Source organism: Onychomys torridus, chromosome 1 (assembly GCF_903995425.1).
Source record: "Onychomys torridus chromosome 1, mOncTor1.1, whole genome shotgun sequence".
NCBI classification, from domain to species: domain Eukaryota; kingdom Metazoa; phylum Chordata; class Mammalia; order Rodentia; family Cricetidae; genus Onychomys; species Onychomys torridus.
The window spans coordinates 111,737,292-111,762,865 of record NC_050443.1 but is presented as its reverse complement, the minus strand read 5'-3'; the positions used below and the strand labels follow the sequence as shown (position 1 = coordinate 111,762,865).

At 45.6% G+C, this 25,574-nt stretch overlaps 1 protein-coding gene across 1 annotated transcript in view; it reads left to right on the top strand.

The window, feature by feature from the left end:
- Adam12 (ADAM metallopeptidase domain 12) overlaps positions 1-25,574 on the top strand; it is a 315,786-nt gene that overhangs the window by 250,383 nt on the left and 39,829 nt on the right. The window contains exon 12 of the mRNA XM_036197894.1: positions 22,873-23,050. Coding sequence (XP_036053787.1) covers positions 22,873-23,050 — 178 coding nt within the window. The remainder of the gene's footprint in view (positions 1-22,872; positions 23,051-25,574) is intronic.

Sequence of the window (25,574 nt, the reverse complement as noted above, 5' to 3'; positions counted from 1 at the left end):
CCACTGCTCAGGTGCCCTTCACAGCAAGTTCCTGCTGCCTCAAGGCACCTTCACTGGCACTGCAGGGGCCACCTTTCGTTCATGATTCTGCCTTAAATATAATTCAGTAGAGTCACCTAGGCCTTGTTTAATGGTAACAGGACTGTTGTTGGTGTTTTTCACTCTTTGGGCTCTCTTGGAGGGCCCACCACCCAGCTCCCAAATAATACACGGAGGTTTATTCTTACTTATGAATGCCCGGCCTTAGCTTGGCTTGTTTTTTGCCAACTTTTCTTAACTTAAATTATCTCATCTACCTTTTGCCTCTGGGCTTTTTCCTTTCTCTTACTTCTGTATATCTTGCTTTCACTCTTACTAGGTGACTGGCTATGTAGCTGTGTGGCTGGTCCCTAGCGTCCTCCTCTCCTTGTTCTCTTGCTCACTCTTCTTTTTCTCTTTCTATTTATTCTCCCTGCCTGCCAGCCCCACCTTTCCTTTCTCCTGCCTTACTATTGACTCTTCAGCTCTTTATCAGACCAATCAGGTGTTTCGGACAGGCAAAGTAACACAGCTTCACAGAGTTAAACCATTATAACATAAAAGAATGCAACACATCTTTGCATCATTAAAACAAATATTCCACAGCATAAACAAATGTAACACATCTTAAAATAATATTCTACAACACAGAACTAAAGTTAAGATAGTCTAAAGTAACACTATCAGAGAGCTCTAGGCATGGCCCACCCTTGGCTCCCAGGCTATATGCAACCTAAAATAGAGATGAATTTGACTCTGCACAAAAGTGTACACCCACTTAAAACATGATGAGATACTTCTTTTGCAATTTTATTTTTACAACTCAATTGTGCAGTTCTCAAGTGTGAACTTTACAGATGACATCATGTCACAATGTCGAAAGGTTGACTCTGCCTGCCAGAGACTAATCAATGGTATTCTCTGAAAGGGAGACTGGCCACACTAAAACATAATGTTCTCTGTATACAAATCCTAACAGAGGGGAAGAACCAGCTGGACATTTAGGGCAAGGAGCCACTGCTTAGCATGTGAGGTTGGTCTGAGGCCTGCATGCACCTCCTGTCTCACAACCCAGAGGGCCTAGATAGGGCCAGCCTCCCTGAGGAGCATGACCAGTGCTCCAGGTTGAACTGGTGGGAGTGTTGGCCTGCAGCAGGGTGGTCTCTGTGTCTTCTTAAACTCATCCAGAGGACAGAGGAAATGCTCGGTATGCTTGGTTCCGCTGATTATCCCATGGACACTAATACATCTACCCACACACCTCCAGAAAGGGTCCCCACTGACCAACTGTGCTGCCAACTGACATAGCCAGTGCTGTTTCATTTTTGATAAGAAAAAATAGAAGAGTAAAAATCCATTTAGAGACCACTGGTGGGTTGGATTGGAGAAATCATGCCATCCCAGTTCTGACCTGATTGTTCTTATGGCCCAATGGTTCTCATGCCCACAAGCAGAAAAGCGAAGCCCTGGGCCTTTGTAAACCTTGTTAGCAAAATACATCAGTCCATCTGTACGTCTTCCCTGTGTCCCAGTCGGCCACCCACCCACTCATCCTCTTGAATAGGAAGCACTGTTCGAGGAGTTCTCACTGAGGAAGACCCCATAGCCCCAAAGATCATAGACGCTACAGGCATGCTCTCGAGTACTCTTGGGGTTTTGCGGGAGGTCTTTCTTGCTGGCAGGTGTCCACGGCAAGGCTGAACAGTACAGGCCAAATTACCCTAGAGATATCTGAACACCTCAGGTAGAAATGATATGGTTAAGAGCTCAGCAAAACATTTTGAAGGCTTCCCATACACACCAGGGGCCTGCTAATCGCCTTTATTTGATTTATTCCTTATTAGCAATGTCAGAGTTTTCTCTTTTGCTGAGCTTGTGTTTTGTGTAAATCTTTTTCTATTTGGTTCTCATTTATGATCCCACATCCCTGTCCAGAGAGTGGTGTTTTTAATTTTCTCAGATGGAAAGCAACTTCCTAAGCAAGTGGGTGAATTAATCACAAAAGCCCATAGTGAGGGGAAAGCCGAAGGGCCCAAACAATCCCCTATCATCCATCACCTATGGTGGAATTTCCCAGGCTGCTCCAGCATTATCTCATAGTGGTGGTTCCCTTGCCTCATGGAGTCCCTGGGAGAGGAGGGGGAGTAGATTAAATGAGATCATTTGCCTCTGTAAATTATAAATCACTCCCAAAGACAAAGGAGTATTAGTGTCATTTAGTTCACAGAGACAGCAAACACAGACGTTGGAACTTTTTCAGAATTCCCACTGAGCTGTAGGAAGGACTTGTGGTTCCTGTGTTACTGGGGCTGATTTTAAACTGATCCAAACACTGACCTTCCTCTCACTTCTTCTTCTTCCCTGCTGATTGACCCACGGGCGGCTAGTGTCAAAAATGTTGGTTAATTAAGTCTGAGCCTGAAGGAGACTCAGGAAGAGATAGATTAATAACAGATTTGATAGTAAGAGCTCAGAATCACAAAGAAATAAATACCAGAAATGGAATAAAGAGTGTGTCCTGCCAGGCAGTGGTAGCGCACACCTTTAATGCCAGCACTCGGGAGGCAGAGGCAGACAGATCTCTGTGAGTTCAAGTCCAGCCTGGGCTACCAAGTGAGTTCCAGGAAAAGCGCAAAGCTACACAGAGAAACCCTGCACACGGCAGCACTAGCTAGGGGGAGTTTCCCTATGGCTTGTCTCATTAGGAGCCTGTGAGTGCCTTGTGTTTTATGTCTTTGGAGACTTAGCATCTAAGACCTGCCTTGGAAATTACTCTTTGGCATGTGTGGTGTCTAGGGGATTGTGTAGGAGTTAAACATAGCAGCATCCATCCAGTAAGGAGCTCTTTACAGCTCTTGGTCTTCTGGGGTTGAGTGTGCCGCATTCATAGGAATAAGGATATAGGAGTGGTGAGAACACATTTGGAGTTAGCATGACAGTAAACATAGTTTGCTACATAGAGGAAAGTTAAGATTTATGTTCAAAAATAGAGTCACTGTTTCCTCTAATTTTTACCAAAAAAAATTATTATTGAGAGCTGGGCACTTAGGCTGTCTGGGAGGAATGCATTGGAATCGGCCACACATTATGCTCTTTGATGGATGTTGAGTATACACCCATAGCAGGACAGACTCATATCTGTGTGGTTCCCATTATGATCCCACATTCCTGTCCTGAGAGTGGTGTTTTTAATTTTCTCAGATGGAAAGCAACTTCCTAAGCAAGTGGGTGAATTAATCACCAAAGCCCATAGTGAGGGGGATTTGTATTATAATGGTAAAAAGAGGTGAGAAAATCAGCCAACCAAACCCCTGCAAGCTGGAGTCCCACAGCTGGTCAAAGTGCTGAGAACAAGCAACTATTCGATGTTCAGCTATAAATGAGACATTGACAGCGGCCCCTCCTAAACTCAGGGGCCGCTGATGAGGAGGAAGCAGAAGGAATTGAAAGAGCAGGAGGATGCTGGGGAATGGTAAAGAATGCTGATACCACGGTTTGACTCTTGAAGCTACTGTGGCTATGATTACCTGCACAAAATCTGCACAAGATAGGGCCCAACCACAGTCCTGTACATGGCGTGAGGAGGGGCTCATAGGGCCCCACACCTCCCTAAAGATGGAGGATGAAGTCGATGAAGGAAGAAAAGCCATTTTTCTTGGTGGTATATCTTCTGATAAGATGTCCTTGATATAAACAAACTTTCACCCATGCTCCCATAAGCTACACTAGTGAAGCTCACCAGGTCACTAAAACAACAGCAAAAAGAAAAGGTGGAAGTACAATAGGGGCTAGTTGCGGGGGGGGGGGGGGGGGGGGACAGTGGAAGTGTGAGAGGTAAAAGATGAAGGGGATAAATATGATTAAAATATGTGCACATATGAAAATGTCATTTGGAACCTATTATTTCTCATTAATGCATGCTGATTATAAACAACCAAATGGGCTGGAGAGATGGCTCAGTCAGTAATGTACTTGATGCACAAACATTGGGGACCTGAGTTCAGATCCCAGCACCCACTTATAAAGCTGAGCATTGTAATCCTAGTGTGTGGTTTGTGAGTTCAGGTCCCCAGCACACACATACGGAGCTAAGCACAGTGTTAGGTAGTCTCAGTGACAGTAAGACTCCTGGGCCTTTCTAACCTGCTAGTCTAGCCAATCAGCAAGCTCGGGGTCAGTGAAAGATATTGTAAAGTAAGTTGGAGAATGTTTGAGGAAAACACCCAGTGTTGACCTCTGACCTTACCACACACATGCATATATACTCATACATGCATACACTCACATACGCACATGCCCACAGATGGCAGGATCCTTGATTTCAGAGAACTGGTATTCATTGTAGTGGAGAAACGGGCAAGGCATCTGGAGGTGGCAAGTTGAAAATGGCAGAGTCCTGATGGAAGATTCTGTAGGTATGGGAGGGTCTCTTCACTGAGCATCCTCTTCACTCTGTCCAAGCTGGCCTGGGTACTACAGCATCCATCTGTAGGCACTTGTATGTCCCTCTAAGACAGTGGCTCTCAACCTTCATAACAATGAAGGGACCCTTTAATACAGTTCCTCATGTTGTGGTGACTCCCCCCCCCACCATAAAATTATTTCTTTGCTACTTCATAACTATAATTTGTTACTACTATGAACTATAATGTAAACATCTGATGTATGGGATAGCTGAAAGGTGACCTCTGCGGGGCTCCAGACCCCTAGGCTGAGAACCGCTACTCTAAGAGATAAAGAGAAATCTTCAAACTCAAACGTGGTACCACATTTCAGATTATCATAGGAGTGACCAATAATGTAATTCCTTATGAACAGGGAGCCAGAGTTGGAAGGGGCTGAGCTGAGAATGCATCTGGGAGCAAAGGCCAGGCTGAGCCTTCAAGAGATTGAGCAGAAATGAGGCTGTCCTCTGCCGGGCACCTCCAGCTCGTCTCACGCTAAAATGGAATTTCTCTTTGAAAGGATTTGTCTGAAAATGCATGTCAAGGGGGCAGAATGAAGAGTGGTTTCCTGTGAATGCTCCCAGAGGCTGATAAGATGTACCAGAGCCTGAGAGTCATCAACACAGAATACACACACAATCCAAATCTACTCCCTTCTGAACTCTGAGCAGCTGTGTAAGATCTTGGAACACTCTGGACATGGAGGGATTTGCAAAGATGGAATTGAAGGAACTTATTGCTCTGAATCATCTCATTTGAGGATGTCAAGTTGGGGGTGGTGGCTGGTTTCAGGGTTTATTTGTTGTTGTTGTTTTCTCAGTGAAAAGTTTAACAAAATCTTCATTGTTTTTCTCAAAGTGTTGGGATAAATGATGGAAATCTTTATCCAGGAAAAGGAAAAAGGAAAAACCTTAATGACAAAAGGGTGCAGGGGCCTCTGGGAAGATGAAATATGACTGTTTAAAATCAATTTAATTATCCAGCCAGCATCCTTGAGTCAGCTACATCCTGACTGTAGTTTAGGGGATAATGGCCTGGCAGGAATATAAACAGGTCAAGAAGACCTCATTAGCAAATAGCACACCAGCTCTTGCTTACTACTGGGTAAGTAGATGCAGCTTATTGGAAAATAAAGAGGTTTATCTGCAGTTAATTCAGAGTTCGAATACTATAAGATCTGGGCCCAGGGTATGGCAGAATTGTTCTCTTCTCTTGGGCTGGACACTTTATAAGCATTGCTCCTTGAGTATCCAGTCCAGGGGAAATGGCACAGGAAGTGTGCCACCTACCTCAGTGGAGGGCACTTGTGCTGTCCTGGGCCAGTGAAGAAGACACAAGTGTGTCCATTTTAAAAGTAGGGGAACCGGCACTCAAAAGTCCAACAGCCATCAAGTTTCCAATCATCCCAGCAGAAGCCCAGGGATCTAAAGCTGAGTCACCTCCTAGTATGTTTGCCCCACAAAAGTAGCCTTGGCCATATTTGGACTTCATGTCAGGACAAAGGCCTTCTCAGGACAAAGCAGTTGTTCCCATGCAACTTCTGGGAGGCAGGAGACAGCCCCATTTTAAAACTGGTTAAGTCTGCAAGGCTCCTTCAAATTACATCACTACAGCAGAGAGTTATCTCTGGTCTTGGGTCATGGCCTCTTTAATCCAGCATTTTATCTGTGAAGACATTACAGCTGACATTCTCCCTGACCCCATTCTCCCCCCCCCCCATACATGTACCCCGTATGGCTTCCTCCTCTTCCTAGAATGTGGTACAAAGGCTTTTACATGAAGGCACATGGGCCTCTCTGTAACTGTGCTATCTGGAAAGAGCCATGTTATGCCATGTAAGGTCAGATATTTGTTTTATCTTTGCTGAATCCCCAGCACCTAGAACAGCATCCAGCATATACTAGAACCAATAAGTATTTCCTGAATGAAAGGGTGGGTGGGTAGATGTATTGATGAATGGATTGATGGGTGGGTAGATGTATTGGTGAATGGATTGGTGGGTGGGTAGTAAGCATCTAGATGGATTGGGGGTAGGTACATGGATATAGATAGGTGGGTAGATAAATGAATGCATGAGTAGGGAGGTAGTAAGTGGATAGATGTGGGGGTAGATGGGTGAGTAGATAGATGAAGAGGTGAGTGGATAGGTGGGTGGATGAGTGGCTGGATAGGTGGATGGGTTGATGAGGAAAGGATGGCTGGGTTGGCAATTGGTGGATGGTTGGGTGGATAGGAGAATGAATGGATAGTTGGATTGATGGGTAGGTTGGTGGATGGGTGATGGATGGATGGGATAGATAATGATTGGATGAATAGATGAACAGATAAGTAACAATTAAAACACAATCATTTGTTTCATCTTTTAATGACTAAATCTCCAGGGAAAAACTGTAAGATCATCATCATTTTATGAAGCCTAGCATTTCTACAAACTCTGTTTTCCTTTTTTATATGCACCATGTGTAGTTAGAGTTTTCCTGCCTGGCCCACAGTCAGGACAAATCTCTCTCACCCGCCAGGGCCATAGACACTCAGAACCAACCAAGTAAACACACAGAAACTTACATTGTTTATAAACTGTATGGCCGTGGCAGGCTTCTTGTTATCTGCTTTTTTTAATCTTAAATTAACCCATTTCTATTAATCTATACTTTGCCACGTGGCATGTGGCTTACCAGTACCTTATCTCTTTCTTGTCATGGCAGTGCTGGCAGTATCTCCCCACCCCAGCCTTCACTTCCCAGAATTCTCCTCTTCCTTGTCCCACCTACCCTATCCTTCCTGCCTGGCTACTGGCCAATCAGCACTTTATTTATTTTAACCAATCAGAGCAACACATTTGACATACAGAACATCCCACAGCACTTCCCCTTTTCTTTTCTTTTCTTTTTTTTAAAAAAAGCAAGGTTTTAACTTTTATATAGTAAAATTACAGACAACAAAACTCTAACTACAACCCTGTCTTTATACAGTGGGATTACAATAGCTTACAAGAATAGACTCATTATAATCAATAGACAAACTTAAAAACAAACTCAAAGCAAGAGCTGAGTAAACACACAGGGTGAGGAGGCCAAGCCTGTTGCTAATTTCATGCACTCCATGGAGAGCAAGATGATGAGAGCAATTTGCTTTGTAAAATGTAGGGTCTTCCCAGTGTGGCTTTTCCTGGAGGCATGTCAAAAAACATGTACAGTCTTATAGTTCTCGAACGTAAGAAGAAACACCCACATCATACAGCTCTCCACTCTACCAAGAACTCTGGCATCTTTCTCATGTCCTTGCCACAGCCCTAAGAATAGACACACTCAGTGCCATCCTACAGATATGAGCAGACTGCAGGTCGGGGAGGACACAGGCCCTGCCTGGTCAGGCTCCGTTTCTGGTTGCCAGCCCAAGTTCCTGGCTCCAGGCCCACTCCTTCGCGCTCACCAGGTGCCAGGGAGCTTTGGGGCCTCCAGCTCGTGGGACTTGGGAAAGAGAGCTCCTCTCACCCGTTCCTGTATTCCCTGGTGGTAAACCCTGCAGGAGCTGCCCAGGGGGACCAGGACAGGAAGTATGCTGACTTCTGCCCTAGCTGGGGTTCAGAGTTCTCTATTGTGACTCTTTTACCCAGCAGGTGTGATGAGAGACACCTTCCTCGTTATAAGCAAGGGTTGTGCAAGTGTGTCTGGTCCAGCCGCAGAAAGGGGCCTGTTACCTGAGGCACAGAAATCATCCCTCATTAAGCACAGCACCTGTTTATATCTGTCAGCACCCAGCCTTGGAAAGCCCCACAAGCCTCAGCCTTTCCCTCAGCGTAGCCAAACACTGAGAAGCTCATCTGACCCAGGGCCTCTGCAGAACCAAGAGCAGAGGTCCCTTGGATCTGAACACCGAGGCCCTGCCTGTGGGACCTCAGCTCTCAGGATTTGCTTCTGGAGGAAACATCTACTCAGTGCAGAAGTGAGAAACCCATAGTGGTAGCATCCAGAAGCCACCCATGCATGTCTCAGCTCACCACAGCACATTTACTGTCTCTTTATTCAAATTTCTGAGGGATTGGATTCGCACTTTAATTAGTTTCCAGTAGGAGGAGCAGAGGTCAAAGTTCACATGTTTAGCCCATGAACAATAATGTTCTGCAGATGGATCCATTCAGTGTCACAGGTGCTTTCTGTTAACCACAGCAGTGTCCTACTGAGGTGAGGACATTCTGGAGCCTTCACCAAGCCCATGTCTTCCCTAGCCTTCTGTAGCCCATCTGGCAGGCCTACTGGGTCAGCATCCGTTCAGATGCAGTCACTGCTGTTCTTACAAGAATAAATAGATGTCTGTTATCTTCACTGAGGTCCAATCCATCCTCTGAACCAGGGTCCTTCGCATCCAGCTCATTCACCATTGAGTGACAGAAAGGACTCAGCCCATGTCTCCTCCTGCCCCAGAGTTATCAGCCCAGAGTAACCAGGCTGTCCTATGGAAAGCTAATTAGGGACCGAATAACTCACAACTTGGTTCAGATGTGTGCATGCATGTTCACCTACACTTGAGTTCAGGTGTACTGACCCTTGCTTTTTGTCACACCAAAGACCTTGAGGCATTTTGGAATTGGAAAGGACCTCAGGACTCACCTTAGTTTCTCCCTGGCTCCTAAGAGCCCCAAGACACTGAGGTTACTGCTACTTTCTCTAAACATACCTGCATGTCATCCCCACTCTCACCTCTATAGGCCCCTTGTGCCAGGTCCCATCTGAGGTTGCCTCCTGGCCTGTGCCTGGGGTTGGGGAAGGAAGCTCCTGACAACCCTGCTAGGCCTAGAGAATGAGGATGGCGGGCTTCTGTTCAGAAACCCCAAGTTTAGTCCCAGCTGTGCATCACTGTGGTCCTGCTAAGGCACCTCACCTCTCTGAACTCCAGTTTCCTCAGCTGAAAAGCCACAGTGATGAAATTTGACTCAGGGGGTATCAGTGAGGGGATTTACTAAGCAAAGGATGAGTGCTGTCAGCATTTCCTTTTTTTTTCTTTTTTTTAGACAGAGTTTCTCTGTGTAGTTTTGGTGCCTGTCCTGGATCTTGCTCTGTAGACTAGGCTGGCTTTGAACTCACAGAGATCTGCCTGGCTCTGCCTCCTGAGTGCTGGGATTAAAGGTGTATTCCACCGCCACCTTGCTACTGTCAGCATTCCTAAGCCCCTTAAGAATGAGGAGGCAGAAAGACAGGCCCTGAACCCTGAACTGTGGTGGTCCCCATAAAATGCATGGCAGTCCTGTCAGACTGCTGAATGAAGGCAAGGCTAATCACCCAGAGGTGCCAATGTTGCTAGTCAGCCTGACTCTGGGGTCCACTTGGTTTCACATATGTTCTGTACCTAGAGATGAGGGGTTTTATACAGAGGCACAGCTGCAAAAGACTTGAAGGCTTTTCTGATGATGACCCTGGAATCTGGGGTTTAAAAGCTGGCAAAGTTCACCCCAGCTGTAGCCCTTGTACTTTGTCACTGTGGGAGGATATGACCTTGACCTGGGAAGAGAAGTTGGAGTAATGGCAAAGCTGGTACTCCTATGGGGACAACATAGGACATGCTCCACATTGCAAAGAACTTGGTTGTTTCTTAAAAATATGTCATACTACACATCATTTGAATATAATCCATAATAAGCTCATACCTGGAAAAAAAATAGGAGGCCTTGGGGACCATGATCCTAGAAAATGAGCCTTAGGGGAAATGTGGGAAAACACCAGGGAATTGAAAACATGGTGTGGCAGGTAGCAACCTTCTGAAAAGCATGTTAATGTGGCTAGTTTATGGATGGATGATGTGGTAGTTTGAATGTAATTGGCTCCCATAAGCTCATAGATAGTGGCACCATTAGGAGGTGTGGCTTTATAGGAGTAGATGTCACTTGTTGGAGGAAGTGTGCCACTGTGAAGGCAGGCTCTGAGGTCTCATATATGCTCAAGTCACTCCCAGTGTTTCAGTACACTCCCTGTTGCCTGCTGATCAAGACATAGGACTCAGGCTGGAGAGATGGCTTAGAGGTTAAGAGCACTGGCTGTTCTTCCAGAGGTCCTGAGTTCAATTCCCAGCAACTACATGGTAGCTCACAACCATCTGTAATGAGATCTGGTGCCCTCTTCTGGTATGCAGGCAGAATACTGTATACATAATAAATAAATCTTAAAAAAAAAAAAAAAAAAGACATAGGACTCTTAGCTTCAGCACCATATCTGCCTGAATGCTACTATGTCCCACCATGATGATAATGGATTAAACCTCTGAAACTGTAAGCTACTCCATTAAATGTTTTCCTTTATAAGAGTTGCCATGATCATGGTGTGTCTTCATAGCAATAGAAACACTAAGACAGATGGTTGGTTGGTTGATTGGTTTGTTGATTGGTTTGTTGGTTGGATGGATGGATGGATGGATGGATGGATGGATGATTAGATGGGTGTTGGTTGGATGGATGGATGGATGGATGGATGGATGGATGGATGGTGGTTTCATGGATGGATGGTGGTTAGATGATTGGTATGCTCCTGAGTCCTGTTCCCATTTGCCCTTCAGAACCCAGGAATCTTTTTGCTGCCAGGTATAGTATAAAATTCCCAAGGATGGTGTGTAGCCCTTCTTCATTTGTCTTTGCAGTTTTACTACATTGCTGCATTCTGGCTACAGTTATGATGGATTGTGCACCATCTCTGAAATGTTTCTAAGCCCTAAGAATGAGCAAAGCAGTCACAGACATCTTCCCCCAAGATGACTTAGCATCTCAGGACACTGTGAGGTTACCCCAAAATTTTGCAGGATTTGGTTGAAGCTCCATTGTCCTCATTCTTAGAGTGGGAGGTGACGATGACCACTTCAGATGTAAAACTGAGGCCCAAGGTAGCACGACAGACAGGTATCTAGACATCCTCATCCTGGTTTTCTTCCTCCCCACCTCCTCCATGCCACACCCCTAGATAAAGAACACACCAGATCTACTCTGCTGTGGCTTCCCATCTCAGTCTACAAATGAGAAGTCAGTGGGAAGCTCTCAGCAACCTGTTTTCCAAGAGCTGTTGTGTATCCCTGTATGGTAATGTCATTTCTCCTCTGTGGACATGTGATTTTGGAGTTTGATTGTAGTTGTTGCTGGGTTTTTGGTTTGGGGGCTTGTGATTGATAGATAGATAGATAGATAGATAGATAGATAGATAGATAGATAGATAGATATAGAGATATAAAGTATTTCCTGAGGAAGACTTTTTTTGCCACTCTCAGCAGTCCTTAGTTGCCTGTTCTTTATCTAGAGTTGGGTCCTCTTAAGATTCCTTCTTCCATGTTAGTATGTTGATTGGTATCATCCTTGTTCAGGTCTTATTTAGGCAGCCATATTATTGAGGTATCATGGGTATAGCTTCCCTGTCAGTTCCAGGAGACACACACTCTCAGATGGTAATTCTGGTCCATTTGGCTCTTACAGTCTTTCTGCCTTATCTTCTGAAATGTTCCCTGACCTTTGGGTGCAGGAATTGTGTTGTAAATGTGTCAAATGTGCCTGGGAACCCCATGGTCACTTACGCTCCGATTTTGGCCTGTTGCAGTTTCTGTAATGGTCCCCATTTGTTGCAAAGAGAAATGTATTTGATGAGGAGTGAGAGCTGCACTTAATCTGTGGGTATAAGGACAAGGATTTAGAATGCAGTTAGGAATTGCATGCTAGTCTAGTAAAGTGGCAGTTGTGGGTTCTCCTCCAAGGTCTATGATGACACTATCCCCAGATAGATGGCTAGGTTTCCAGTACCAGTACTGCTCTTGTTGTGCAGGCCTTAAGTATAATTAGAGAGCCGTTACCACCAATGGCAGTGAGCACCACCATTGCAGCCTTGGGTTAGCATGCTGGTCATCATTGTAGTTCATAGGCATCACCGCTGAGTAGGCCACTGGTTGCCTCCCTCCCTTGCAAGTTGCATGGTTCCTTCTACTACTATGAAAACTTGTCTTTAGGAAAGAGGCTTTCAAGTCAGATCTAGCTTGGGTCCTCTGGGTCTTGTGTCCAAAATGAGATTTGGGGTCTGATGTACCTGGTGTCATCAATAACAGGAACTTACCTTCAACCTCTGGGAGGCAATGAAGGGCAACAGCAAAAGCCCACATTGTTTGGGGAGTCTCCTGGACTTCTCAAACCAACAACTCAATAGGGAGGTTTATTGTTGGGTTTGTTTGTTTGTTTGTTTGTTTGTTTGTTATTACTCTTATTCTTTGGCTCGTTGGGAGCCCGCCACCCAACTCTCAAATCCACAGAGTCTTATTCTTTCTTATAAATGTCTGGCCTTAGCTTGGATTGTTTCTAGCCAGCTTTTCTTAACTACCTTTTGCCTCTGGGCTTTTACCTTTCTCTATTCTATATACCTTTCTTCTTACTCCATGGTTTGCTGTGTAGCTGAGTGGCTGGCTCCTGGTGTCCTTTCTCCTTCTTTTCTTGTTCCTTGATCTTTCTTCCCAGATTTCTCCTTTTTATTCTCTCTGCCTGCCATCCCTGCCTATCCTTCCTTCCACCTAGCTACTGGCTGTTCAGCTCTGTATTAGACTAATCAGGTGTTTTAGAAAGGGAAAGCAACACAGCTTCACAGAGCTAAACAAATGCAACATATAAGGATGGAGCACATCTTTGCACCATTAAACAAATATTCCACAGCATAAACAAATGTGGCGCATCTTTAACTAATATTCTACAACAGATGTTCTTATGCTTGGTATTAAGGGCTTTTTTTAGTCTATGGCTATTAGAAGGAGCTTTGTCAGCCTAAGTGGGATAACTTCATTTAAACTATATATGTGCCTGTATATACATGGACTTATATGTATGTAATCTTAGGTAAGTAATAATATGATTCCTCTACAGAGTTTTCAGACATCCCCAGTGTTATTTTACCCTCCTCCCTTGAGTTAAAATACTCCCAATTTTACCCACTTCCATTTTCAAATCTCTCATAACCTGTTAGTCCCCTCTCTCTTACTTACCCCATGACCCCCTCTTATCTCCCGGTTTCTGCCATCACCACATGTTGTATACTCACATCTCAAGACTTGGAGTTAGGAGCCATAGATGAGGGAAAGCATGTGACATTTGTCTCCCTGGGTCTGGGTTAATTCACCCAGTAAGGTCTTTCATTGTCTCATCCATTTATCTGCAAAGTTCATGATTTCATCTTTTTTCTTATAGCTGAATAGTATCCCAGAGTGTGTATGTACCGCATTTTCATTCTCCAAATGCCAAACAAAAAGAAGGCCATTTTGTTTGTTTCCATGTCCTATTGTGAGTAGGGCAGCAATGAACATGGCTGAGCAAGTATCTGTGAAGTAGGATGTCGAGTCCTTCGGGAATATGCCGTGGAGTGGTATAGCTGGGTCATATGGTAGATTTGTTTTAGCTTTTTGAGAACTCGCCACACTGATTTCCAGAGGTGCTGAACAAGTTGGCAGTCCCATCAACAGTAAGTGGGGGATCTCCCCTCTCCCCACATTCTCTTCAGCATTTATTGTTTGTTGTTTTTATTGGCCTTTGCCATTCTGATGAGGGTGAGATGAATCTCAAAGTGGTTTTGATTTGTATCCCCTAATTCCTACCGGCGACGAACAGTTTTAAGATGTTTCTTTTTTTTTTTTCTTTTTGAGAACTTTTTTGAGAACTCTTTGTTCATATCTGTAGCCCATTTTATAAGTGGGTTTGGGGATGGGGGTCAAGTCTTTGTTTTCTGAATATATTCTAGATATAAATCCAGATGTATTGCTGACAAAGATGCACTCCCATTCTGTAGGCTGCTTCTTTACTTGATTAATTGTTTCTTTACTTTTGCAAAAGCTTTTTAGGTTTTTTTTAGGTCCCACTTGTTAATTGCTGACCTTAATTCTTAGGCAAATGGAGTCCTATTTTTCTTCTCGTGTGTGTTTTTTTTTTCCAGTCAATTTAAAGAAATAAATGTGGATGGCTTCCCACTCCATTTCCCCAGAACTGACTTTCTCCACCACAGAACTGTGTAGTGTCTAAGCTATACTTATCCAGGGCCAGTGATAGTCCCTTCCTCTTCCTTCCTCACTTCTGAAGCTCTGAGCTGAAGTAATGAACTGAGAGACTGGACCAAATTATCAGGGAGGAAAACAGAGCCACAGGAAACCATGAGACCTGCAGCCCCTAAATCCAGCCTCTTCCCAGCGGCTTGGCCTGAAGGTCTAATTTTCACTGGAAAAAAAAAAAATGGTTGTTGCCTAGTGGTTCCCAGAGAGCTTTCATGAGGTAGATAACTCCTGACTTCTGTCAGGGTTGATAAATTGGCTTAGTGTGAGTCACCCCAAGAATACAGCCATAAAATGGACAATAGGCTCCAACAAGAAAAGGCTTTTCTGACTGCAGATTTCTCAAAGTAGAAGTTGTTCCTAATCGTGTGTTACTTGGCAGTTTGGAGACAGCTGGATATTAAGCTGTGACTGTCTGTGTGGTGGGAAGCCCAAAGTGGCTTCCTCTTTTTTAAAGGTAGTGGCATTTTATCTTCCTACAGATCATCCACCTTTCCACTTCATTCTCCTTTTATGTCTAACCTTGCATTCAGTGTGGTAAGCATGCCCCAAGTGTCCCTGGTAGTTAAATATTAGAGAAAAAGGCAAATGTGTCTAACAAAAGAGGTCATATCTGAGCAGGAACCACAGCAGGGTGACTGTGGTGTCGGAGATAAATTCTCTGCCCTGATCTGAAAGCAGCTCTCCTTTCTGGGTTTCAGGTACAATTATTTTAAAGTGTTCTTGTGCCCAGGGACAGAGCATGGGAAATGGCTTCTTTTCTGAGCAATTCTCCACTTTTATTGCTTTGCCCAAGTCTGTCACTGCTATATGTCAGTTCAATTAGCTGCTGACCTGGCGTATTGGAAGATAATTTATTAAATGCATTAAATGGTGTGCTGTGATGAGCTTGCCAAGGGCTGTGGAAGAAACAAACTTATGTGCTTAAATACATACCATGGGCTGAGCAAGATCTTCGGTGTCACAAAAAGCTACAGAACCTAATGTGGTACTCTGTTCATGGAGCTCAGGGAATAAGGCAACCGAGAAAGAAAGCAAAATTACAGGTGAGAGGAAGGCAGAATTAGGATGCTGGCCTTGAAGCAAGCAGAAGGGAACATCTCTCTGCTCGCTGACACCACCTTGCACCTAATTTCACCACCACCTTGATCCTGTTTTCACCACCTTGTACCTAATTTGTATACAAAGCAAAGACCCATGTTCCTGTAGTTCTTTTTGTTTTATTTTTGAGATAGAGTCTTTCTATGTAGTGCTGACTGTCCTGGAACTCACTCTGTAGGCCAGGCTGGCCTTGGACTCACAGAGATCCACCTGCCTCTGCCTCCCAAGTGCTAGGGTTAAAGGTGTGCTTAACTACACCAATGTTGCTGCAGTTCTTAATATTTATAAACACACTCTTGATTTGGGTTTGTCTTAAGGAGACAGGCAGATGCTTAGGGATGTTTGAGTCCATGCCCAAAACCAAGGAAGGTTTTCCCAATGCTGTACAGTGTTTCTCAGAAAATGGCACCATGGTATCTAGCAGAATGGTATTGAAGCAGAGTGTGTGAAAGGGGCACTCTGAGGAACCTACACTGTGTTCCTGTGATGACATAAGTAGGTGCAGGTAGCTCCATTCAGTATCCTCAAGACATGAATCTCCAACTTAGGTGAAGAGCTTTCAAGCTTAAACAGGCATCCCTTGGGTCATCTATTGATAGCCAGATATAGGGCTATCTTACCATGGAACAACCTTTGAGCCCTAGAAAGGGATGTTGGGCTGATGCTGCTACAGTGTGGATGTGCCTTGAAGCACTACGCTAGGGAAAGAACCAGCTGCAGGAGGGGACATAACATGTGCTTCTTCCTCCATGCAGTGAACAGAAGTGACTACTTAATAGCCACAGGTGTGAGTGGCGGTTCTAGTTTGATTTTCTGTTGCTGTGATAAAACACTCTTGACCCAAAACAATTTGGGGAAGGAAAGGATTTGTTTTATCTCACACTTAGAGATAACAGTCAACATTTGAGAGAAGTCAAGGTGGGAGCCACAAAGGAGCACTGATTCCAGGCTCATGATCAGCGCCCTTTCTCATAAAACTCAGCCCATCTGCCTAGGGATGGTGCTGCCCATGATGGGCTGAGCCCTCCCACATGAATCATAATCAAAATAATCTCTCGCAAACATGGTCGCAGGCCAGTGTGATCTGGGCAAACTCCCTCAGATGACTCTAGGCCATGTCAAGTTGACAGTTGAAGATGACTAGGGCAGTAATAAAGAGAATGTTCCAGAAGTACAAGGTGATGCATGTGAGCTAAGAATCACTGGATGGCAAATTTAAAAATTACTTAAAAGGTGGACTTCGTGTGTTGTGAATTTTGTATCAAGTTAAGCTGTTCTCCTGGAAGGACACAGATGCTGGGATCCTCCTTCGTCACTCCCACTCTGTGGATCTGGACAGGGTCTGGGAATCACATCCCTAACAGGATGTTGACACTGCTGCTCCTAAACCACACTCTGAGAAGCACTGACCTAGGCACATGTTGGGGTATAGGCAGGTTAGTCCCTAGCCTCCAAGTCTGGGCATCAAGTATGTGCCGATCACTTGCCGCAGTTTGGCTGTTCATCACAGGTAATCCAATGCTGAGTTAGGTAACCAAGGAAATAGGGTAGTTTTTAACCACTAGAATTGAAAGACTTGTTCAAACCCAGTGTCTGCCAGCCCCTAACTGGAAATGCATCCCTTCGCAAGTGACAATAATAGTCTCCTGAGGTTGTTTTGAATGAATGGATAGACCAAAATCTAACTCAGTGACTAACTAGTCTTGAGAATTTATAATCTTGTGGTGGGAATACTGACAGAGAAAAAGAATGATCAGTTGACAGAATTAACCTGTAGTCCCCACATATGTGGCACAAATAACCGTGTACCCTAATTCTAGGACCATTTCCTGGGAATCCTACAGAATTTAGAGAAATGGTTGGAAAGATGGAGGAGGCATTGACTTGACAAGACTTACTCCTGAAAACACTGGGCAGTACTCAGGCCAGATCTGAAATGTCATCTCCTTAGCTTAGAGCATAATGGACACTTGCAAACTACTTCTCAAATGGGCGAACAAGTAACTGGGACTTGTGACGATAACGACCAGATCAGCTGTTCTGCCATCACAGAGAGCCCCAGGGCAGCAGACTAGGAAGCAGTGATGCATGTGGCCTTGCTGAGCATGCTCAGCATCGCTTCCCTGGTGTGGCTTCACTGGAGTGCTGGTATCCATCAGTGGTCACACCACAGGCCCTGCTGTGGATGCTGATGCCAGAGAGAGCAGATTCTTAGCCGAACACAGGGTTCATTGGCACGTTGTTCATCCTAATAATCAAGGGACTCATGACTCCATGGTCCAGCTGTCTTGTTTATGTGCTCTGGCCACTAAGCACCCAATGGCCCTTTGAGGAGGAAAAAGTATTCTGATATGTGTAGATCAGAATAGTATTGTAATGAGAATAGTCTCATGTTTGGGTTCTATTCAATTTCCCTTCTCTTTCGAGACCTGAAATAATTTCAGATTATTAAACTTTGTGCAGGGAGTGGAGGTTGGGGCCCATTAGCTTTAAGTTTTGATGCTTTCTTGGCACTGAACATAGTTCACTGAGCACCTTGGTGGCTTAGGACAAATGTAGTTTGCTGAAAGTTGGGGGGAAGGAAAGTGTCTCCGTGGAGACTGTGTTGATTATAATGTCATCCTATAAGTGTCTCTTGGGGGAGGTACTCCTCGGCATGCTAGACAGCAGGCCTGCTTCCTCACAAAGTCACAAAACCTGGGTTTCTGGCAGGCTGGTCCATATATCCTTGCTGCCTGAAGAGATGAGAGAATGCATTTGTAAAACAGACTGGCAAAGCGCCATGGGTAAGGACACTCTGGTGTCTTCTCACTGTAGCAGGACTTTGTCCTTGGGTATAAATGACAAGGACTAGCTGGGGGATCTTTTCTGGAGGAGGGGCTGTTTCTCAATGAGTATGCCTGCTTTTTTACTGATGAGTATTCCACCAAGAGTAACTTCTGCCCACGCCCATCGTGAGCTCTTCCCAGATTGTGTCCACACTCTTTTCATCTTGCCCATTGGAGGGGCTCCCTTGCTCCCTTCACAGTGAGTTCTCCTTGGGGGAAATACCGTCTACCATCTCTGTTCGCTCGGTGTGCATCTCTGGTACTCATTCTCCTCAGTGTCTTCCTTCCTAATGGGCATCTTTGTTCCCTTATCTCCTCACCTCTCTGCCCACCAGAGAGAACCTCCAGGAACCTCTGTGTGTATTTTATGCACGTCCCTGCCCTAAAGTCTGTAGCAAGCCTGATACCTCCTCAGTGTGGAATATTTTCAGAATCACGGCATGATAGGGTCATATTGCTTTTCCTATTCTAAATGCCCAGAGAAGGTTCAAGAATAATCTATCAGAATGAAATAGTCAGTGGTCCCTTCCATGAGGAATCACAAAAAGACGAATCAGTAAAAATTGTCTCCAGGCAGAAAATGTCCCTCATCCCCATCACTGTTTGTCATCCGAAGAGCTATCATAGGTGAGGGTGTTATCAGGGCTATAAATCAAGTGGTTAGAGCATTTGCCTGGCATGCCTGGTTACCATCCAGTACCAAAGGAAAGGACTGTGGGCGCTGAAGAAGGCCCAGAAGACCCCAGATTGGGGGAGGAGGAGCTGAAGGCTATGGCCAGAAGTCCCTGGGAGTTTTATCAAGCAAGACTATAAAGGTCAGCATGCTTTGGGGTAAGGGCAAGCTCTGTGATGTATGTGAGTGACCCTCAGGGTCAGCAACTTTATTAAAACCTTACCTGGTATCTCAGGAGGACAGCAATGTTTTGTGGTTCCAACAGTGGCATCCTAAGGAACTGATGCCTGCAAGTCAGATGACAGCCTTGAGTCCTCACCTACCACCTTGTTTGAAACAGGCTCTCTACTGAGCACATCAGGCTACCTGGCCCACAGGCTCCTGGGGCTTCTCTTGTCTCTGCCTCCCTTCTTCTCATGGGAGTAGAGAGACTATAGACACACACTACTGCTTAACACAGCTCTGGGGATCTGACCTGAGGTCCTCACATTTGCATTGTGAGCGCTTTACCCACTGAGTCATCCCCCGGACTCTGTCTGCTCTCCATCATCAAACCTTCCCTCAACTTACCCTGGAGTCTTTTCTAATTAACTTGGGCACTTTCCAGAGACTGGTCTCTTCTGGAGGGAGCTTGTCACAGCATGTCACCCCAGCACCTAGCTGCCTGTGTCTGAGAATGAGCTTCAGGCCCCCAGGATCCTCACAGAGCGGTGCTCCCAAACAGAAGAGACAGCCTGCCCCAGTCCTTGGCCAAGCCAGCTTCTCTGCAGAGGAGAACTGTCCTCAGTGCCTGTGTAATGTCTCTTCCACACCCAGCCTTTCTAAATTGAAATTGTAACACTCCATCGTTCACTGGAGCCTTTCTGCATTATTTTGATACCAGCCGTAGTCTATCTGCCAAGGGAACTTTGTTACAGCCCTGCTCATCAGTCTCAACTTATCTTTTCATCCGGCCGAGCAAGACTCAGCTTCATTTGTTTATTTGTGGTTTGAATTATACTCCAGTTAACCTGAGAGTGAGGGCTGAGGGACAGGGGAGTGGTGTCATCAGCTTGGCTGCATGAACCCTCAGGACCCGGAAATATTGCCAAACTAAGTCATGATGTAGCAGTTACTCTGCCATATTTAGGGAGATGTAGCTGCTTGTGTTGGCCTGGCCAGTTGATTGAGATCCAATAAGAATGTCATCCTGTAACTGTCTCCATGGGGAGGTACGCCTGGGCATGCTGGACAGTAGTAGGTTTGCTTCCTCGCTAAGTCATAAAACTTTCAGGATTTCTGGCAGGCCTGTCCTTGCCTTCAATTCCTCAAGAGATCAGAAAATGCATATATGAGAGAATGGGATGCTCTGTGTCGGGCAACTATATTAGTCTGTTTTCTGTTGCTATCACAAAATGTTTGGTGGTGCATAATATATGAGGAAAAGAGGATTATTCAGCTATAGTTTAGAGCTTGCTCAGAGGCATGGTACCAACATCTGTGCCACCCTATGGGGGCCTCGTGGCGAAAGATATCACAGTGTCAAAAGGCATTCAAGAGGAAGCAGTCCTGTGGCAAGACAGGAAGCAAGAATGACTCCAAAGCCAAGTTTGTTCTTTCTTTCTTTCTTTCTAAGATTTATTTATTTATTATGTATACAGCATTTATGACTGCAGGCCAGAAGAGGGCACCAGATCTCATTACAGATGGTTGTGAGCCACCATGTGATTGCTGGGAATTGAACTCAGGACCTCTGGAGGACCAGTCAGTGCTCTTAACCTCTGAGCCATCTCTCCAGCCCCTAAGCTTGTCCTTTTGATGTCTCATTCTGGTGGGAACTAGTCAGGGTCTCTCAGGAGCTACATCCTTTCTGGTAGTAGCACCCCACCTTCCAAGAGGCCCACCTGTGCAAGGCTTCTCACCACCCAGAAACAGCTCACTGGAACCACTCTTCCAGAATATGGCCCCTGGGGGCCACTAAACCATACCCATAACACTGGCTTGTAGATGTAACCAGCTTGTTAAATAAGAAACACAGAACCAATTGCAGAGCTGAAAACCACGAGGTCAGAGCAAGAGCGGAAAACCTTACCCTTCACTGCTTCTGCTGTTCTTCCTCTCCGCAAGAGAGCTACTTCTGTGCGTCCTGTCTATTTATAGACTTTCTGTTCTGTTTTCTCATTGGTTGTAAACCCAGCCATATGACCTCCTCGTCACTGCCTGTTTGTACAGACCTCCAGGTCTTCTATGGTTGGTATTGAGATTAAAGGTGTGTGTCTTCCATGCTGGCTGTGTCCTTGAACACACAGAGATCCTCCTAGCTCTGCCTCCCAAGTGCTTGGATTAAAGGCGTGCACCACTACCGCCCAGCTTCTGCTCTGGCTTGCTCTGACCTCAAGGCAACTTTATTAACATACAAATAAAATCATATTTCAATACAAATAAAATATCACTATACTGGCTGCTGAAGGAAAAAGTTCTTAGTTCTCTGCAGCTCACAGAAGTGTGTTTCCATCCCAGAGGATATTCAGGGACTCTAAGTTTTCTCTTCCTGGGAGTCAGGACCAGGTACCACCTGTGGCTCTTCCTGGTCATTTGAGAGAAAGGGAAAGGAAGTCTTAAGGGAGGGATAGTCAGTTCAACACCGCAGACCCAACATCACTTCTGCTCACAGACCGTTGCCAAGAATTAGTCACAAGATCCACTCAGGTGCCAAGTGCCTGGACAGCACCTCTAGACCCCAGAAAGGGACCAGCACTCTGTGACTGACCGCACCACACCCTTTGTAACCCTGGAATTTATAGGCAAGGCAATATTGTCCTGGGTTTCTGGACCACCTCCATTTGCTTAGAGCTGTGCCAGAGAAAGACCATGGCTTGCTCTTTGTAGGTATGAATGCCAATATCAACCTGCTGTACAGTAGGACAGACCATGTATTCCCTGGACCCATATAGATCCAATAAGCACCATCATGTGTACAATTTCCCTCTTTGCCCATACCAATAAAGACATTAATATGTTGTTATAAGTTCTGGGCCCTAAGACTTCATTTCCTATAGCATCACCTCGGTGGTGGTTTGAATGAGAACGGCCTCCATAGACCCATTAAGTTTCCCTGCTTGGTCCCCAGTTGGTGGAACTATTTGGGAAGGATTAGGAGGTGTGGCCTTATTGGAAGAAGGGTGTCACTGGGGGTGGGCTTTGAGGTTTCAAAACACGCTTGCCATTCTCAGTCTACCTCTGTTTTTCTATCTCTCTCTGTCTCTCTGTATCTCTCTCAGTGTCTCTGTCTCTCTCTATCTCTCCCTCTCTCCTCCTTCCCTCTCTCTGCCTCCAGCTTGTGGATCCAGATGTGAGCTCTCAGCTATGCTGGCCATCACACCTTTGCTCCACCATCATGGACTCTACCCCTCTGAAACCATAAGCCCAATTAAATGATTTCTGTTATAGGTTGCATTGGTCATGGTGTTTTGTCCCAGCAATAGAAAAATAAATAATTCAACATTGCTGAAGAACTGTTGATAGCACTGTGATGTGACTGTCTAAAGCTATTGCTGTGATACTGTCAAAACATCACTTCCTTTTGACAAAGCCCTTTCCTCACCATGTGGGAACGAATGCCGGGACTATCTGACGGTGCCTCATTTGACTGTGTCTAAGCAAACTCTGTTCGTTGAAATGTCCATGAGCAGCTGTACATTCCTGCCAGAAGGCATCCTGGGCCATAGCACGTGAAGACGGAGAAGGGTACTGGGACCTGTGACTCACTGGGGCCTTTCCTTCTCAGGTTCCCATTCCCCATGGTGTTCAGCAGCTGTAGCAGGAAGGATCTGGAGGCTAGCCTGGAGAAGGGAATGGGGATGTGCCTCTTCAACCTACCAGAGGTCAAGCAGGCCTTTGGAGGCCGGAAGTGTGGAAATGGCTATGTGGAAGAGGGAGAACAGTGTGACTGCGGGGAACCAGAGGTAAGGGGACACTCTCTGTGGTATCTACTGCCGCCTCTGACTGAGAGGAGGGGGAGCTTGGGCGAGCTCAGGCAGCAAAATGGACCTGCTAAAAACTGGTGATAGGCAACAGACATGGCTCACTTGGTCAAGAGCTTGCCATGCAACCAGGAGAACCTGAGTTCCTGAAAACCTACATGGAAAAGCTGGGTATGATGGTATGTGCCTGCAATCCCAGCACTGGAGAGGCAGACAGATGCAGATCCTGGAAACATACTAGCCAGTCAACCTCATCTAATTGTTGAGCCCTAGAAGTCCCAGTGAGAGCCCTTATCCCAAAAAAACAAAGGTGGACAGAACCTGAGGAATGATACTTGACGTTGACCTCTGACCTACACATACACAGGGGAGGAGGGGGAAGATAACGAGTTGGTAGTGAGGATGCTGCTGTAATAGAGATTCTCTGGAGAAGTCCCATATGGCTACCTTGCACAAGCTCCCCACAGTGGGTGGCTTCCTGGAGTGTTAGCCAAATACAGGGTTGGCTGTATCACTAGGTTTTAACAGGGGAGTGCCTTCTCTTCTATTGAAGGGTGCTCCATTCTTAGGGTGATGAGGATGAGAACAATAAAACGCTTTTAGCTCAGAGTTTCTTGGAAAGCAAAGCCCCGGGAGTCTAACTTCCAAGGGCTCCTAAGTCCCCATGCCTTTCTCTTTGTAAAGCCTGCTGTGAAAGGGGAATATGGATAAGCAGCGCTGTGCAGAGCACTTTCTGTCTAGCTGAGATTGTTCTGCAGCCTCCCCTGTGTGCACAGCTGAGGCTCCAGAGGATCCAGCCATTCAGCTTGTTAGTTTTCAGAAGCAACAAGAAAAAGCAGCTAGCATTTGCATCCAGCACCACGCTTACTGAACTCTGCTTTCTAGCTGATTTCTGGAAGTTTCTTGTTTATATAGGCCCAAGATGAAGCTGATCAACATAAAACATGCAAGTCACTTTCCACTCCCTAAACAGTCTTGCGAAAGAACGACAAAGAGAACGCTGCCACCTCCCAGCCCCTACACACAAATGGGAGGAGATTGTATTCAGAGTAAATCAAAGCCAAGTGTTTTAGAGCAGGTAGGCTGGGGCTCCTTCTGTGAAAACACATGCAAGCCAGAATGCAAGACAGGTCTGAGACACAGGCTTAGCCTGGTCCATAGGTGAGCTTCACAAGCTCTCAAGAAGCCAGCATCTCAGAGGGCTCCTTTGGAAGGAGGTGCCCAGGAAACAAGGAAAACTGGAGCAGGAAGCGAACGCAGCCGGTATAGTCCTGTGCTCATCACAGGACTAATAGAATCTATGTCCCAGCCTGTCTCCAAGTCCCAGAGAAGACTCAGTGACAACAGGAATGGTTCTGAGAGAGAGAAGGCAGAGCACTGGGGCGCAGGGGGAATCAGATGGAGTGAGGAGAGAAAGAAGTAGTTTTTGTGTCCTTGACCAACTCAGAACTTATCCGTGATAATGGCCTTGTCCACAGCAGTGGTTAATTTTGCTCACGGTGAGCAGGGAGTAGTTGCTGGCTAGGAACAAGTCCTAATTATAGTGTTACAGAATGGCTTCAGGATTAGCAGAGGGAAAAGTGAAGCCATCATGGGAGAGTGTGCACAAAGGAGAAAAGTCCCTCGGAGGCCTTGCTAATTGCTTAAAGAAACAACCCAATTAGTTTAAATTACCCACATTTCTCAGGAGAGGCCATGTTGACTTAAGATGGTTTGTCTTTGATCTGAATGCCTTATAATTATTTATTAATGCAAATAAACCTAATAGTCCTTCATGGAATCATGAACGCTGAGATTTGGAATGACTCCATTGGCAGTCATTCACCCCCTCTGCCTCCATGACCATCTAACACTGTCAGTGTGCCCACAGCTGTCATCACTGCCACATCCGTCACCATCATCATCCTATCCACACCACCATCCTCACACTGCCATCCCTGCCACTAATTGCCATCTCCACAACTGCCATCATTACCTCCAACATACCTGCATCACCACAACACTCACCGAGGCTGCCACAACAGTGTCCCTAACAACATCGTCACTGTTGCTGTCATTACATCCTGACCATCAGCATCAGCATCCTCAGCATTATCAGCACCAGCACTGCATCGGCATCATCGGCATCACCACTAGCCCTGCCGTCACCACCGGCACCAACATAGAAGCAGCTCCCTGAGTTCCTATTGCTATCTACTTGTGTCCTGTTCCTCCATTTTCACATATGAATCCTACAGCATGGAGAGGTGCTTGATCTCTCTCCAGGGACTTCATTACACTGCGGGCCGGTGTTAATGGTGACAAATTCCTCATTAGATGGAGCCCAATTCTGTTTGCATGTAGTTCCCATCTTGGTATTTCCATGGTTAGGATCCTCTTTTTTCATAAAGAGGTTTCTTGATATTTTAAGAAAACTCCCTTCTCCTCATCTAAAGCTTTCCTCCCAAGGAATCTGTTAACATCACAGTGACCCTTTTGCCTTGCTTGCTAGTGCCATTTTAATGGA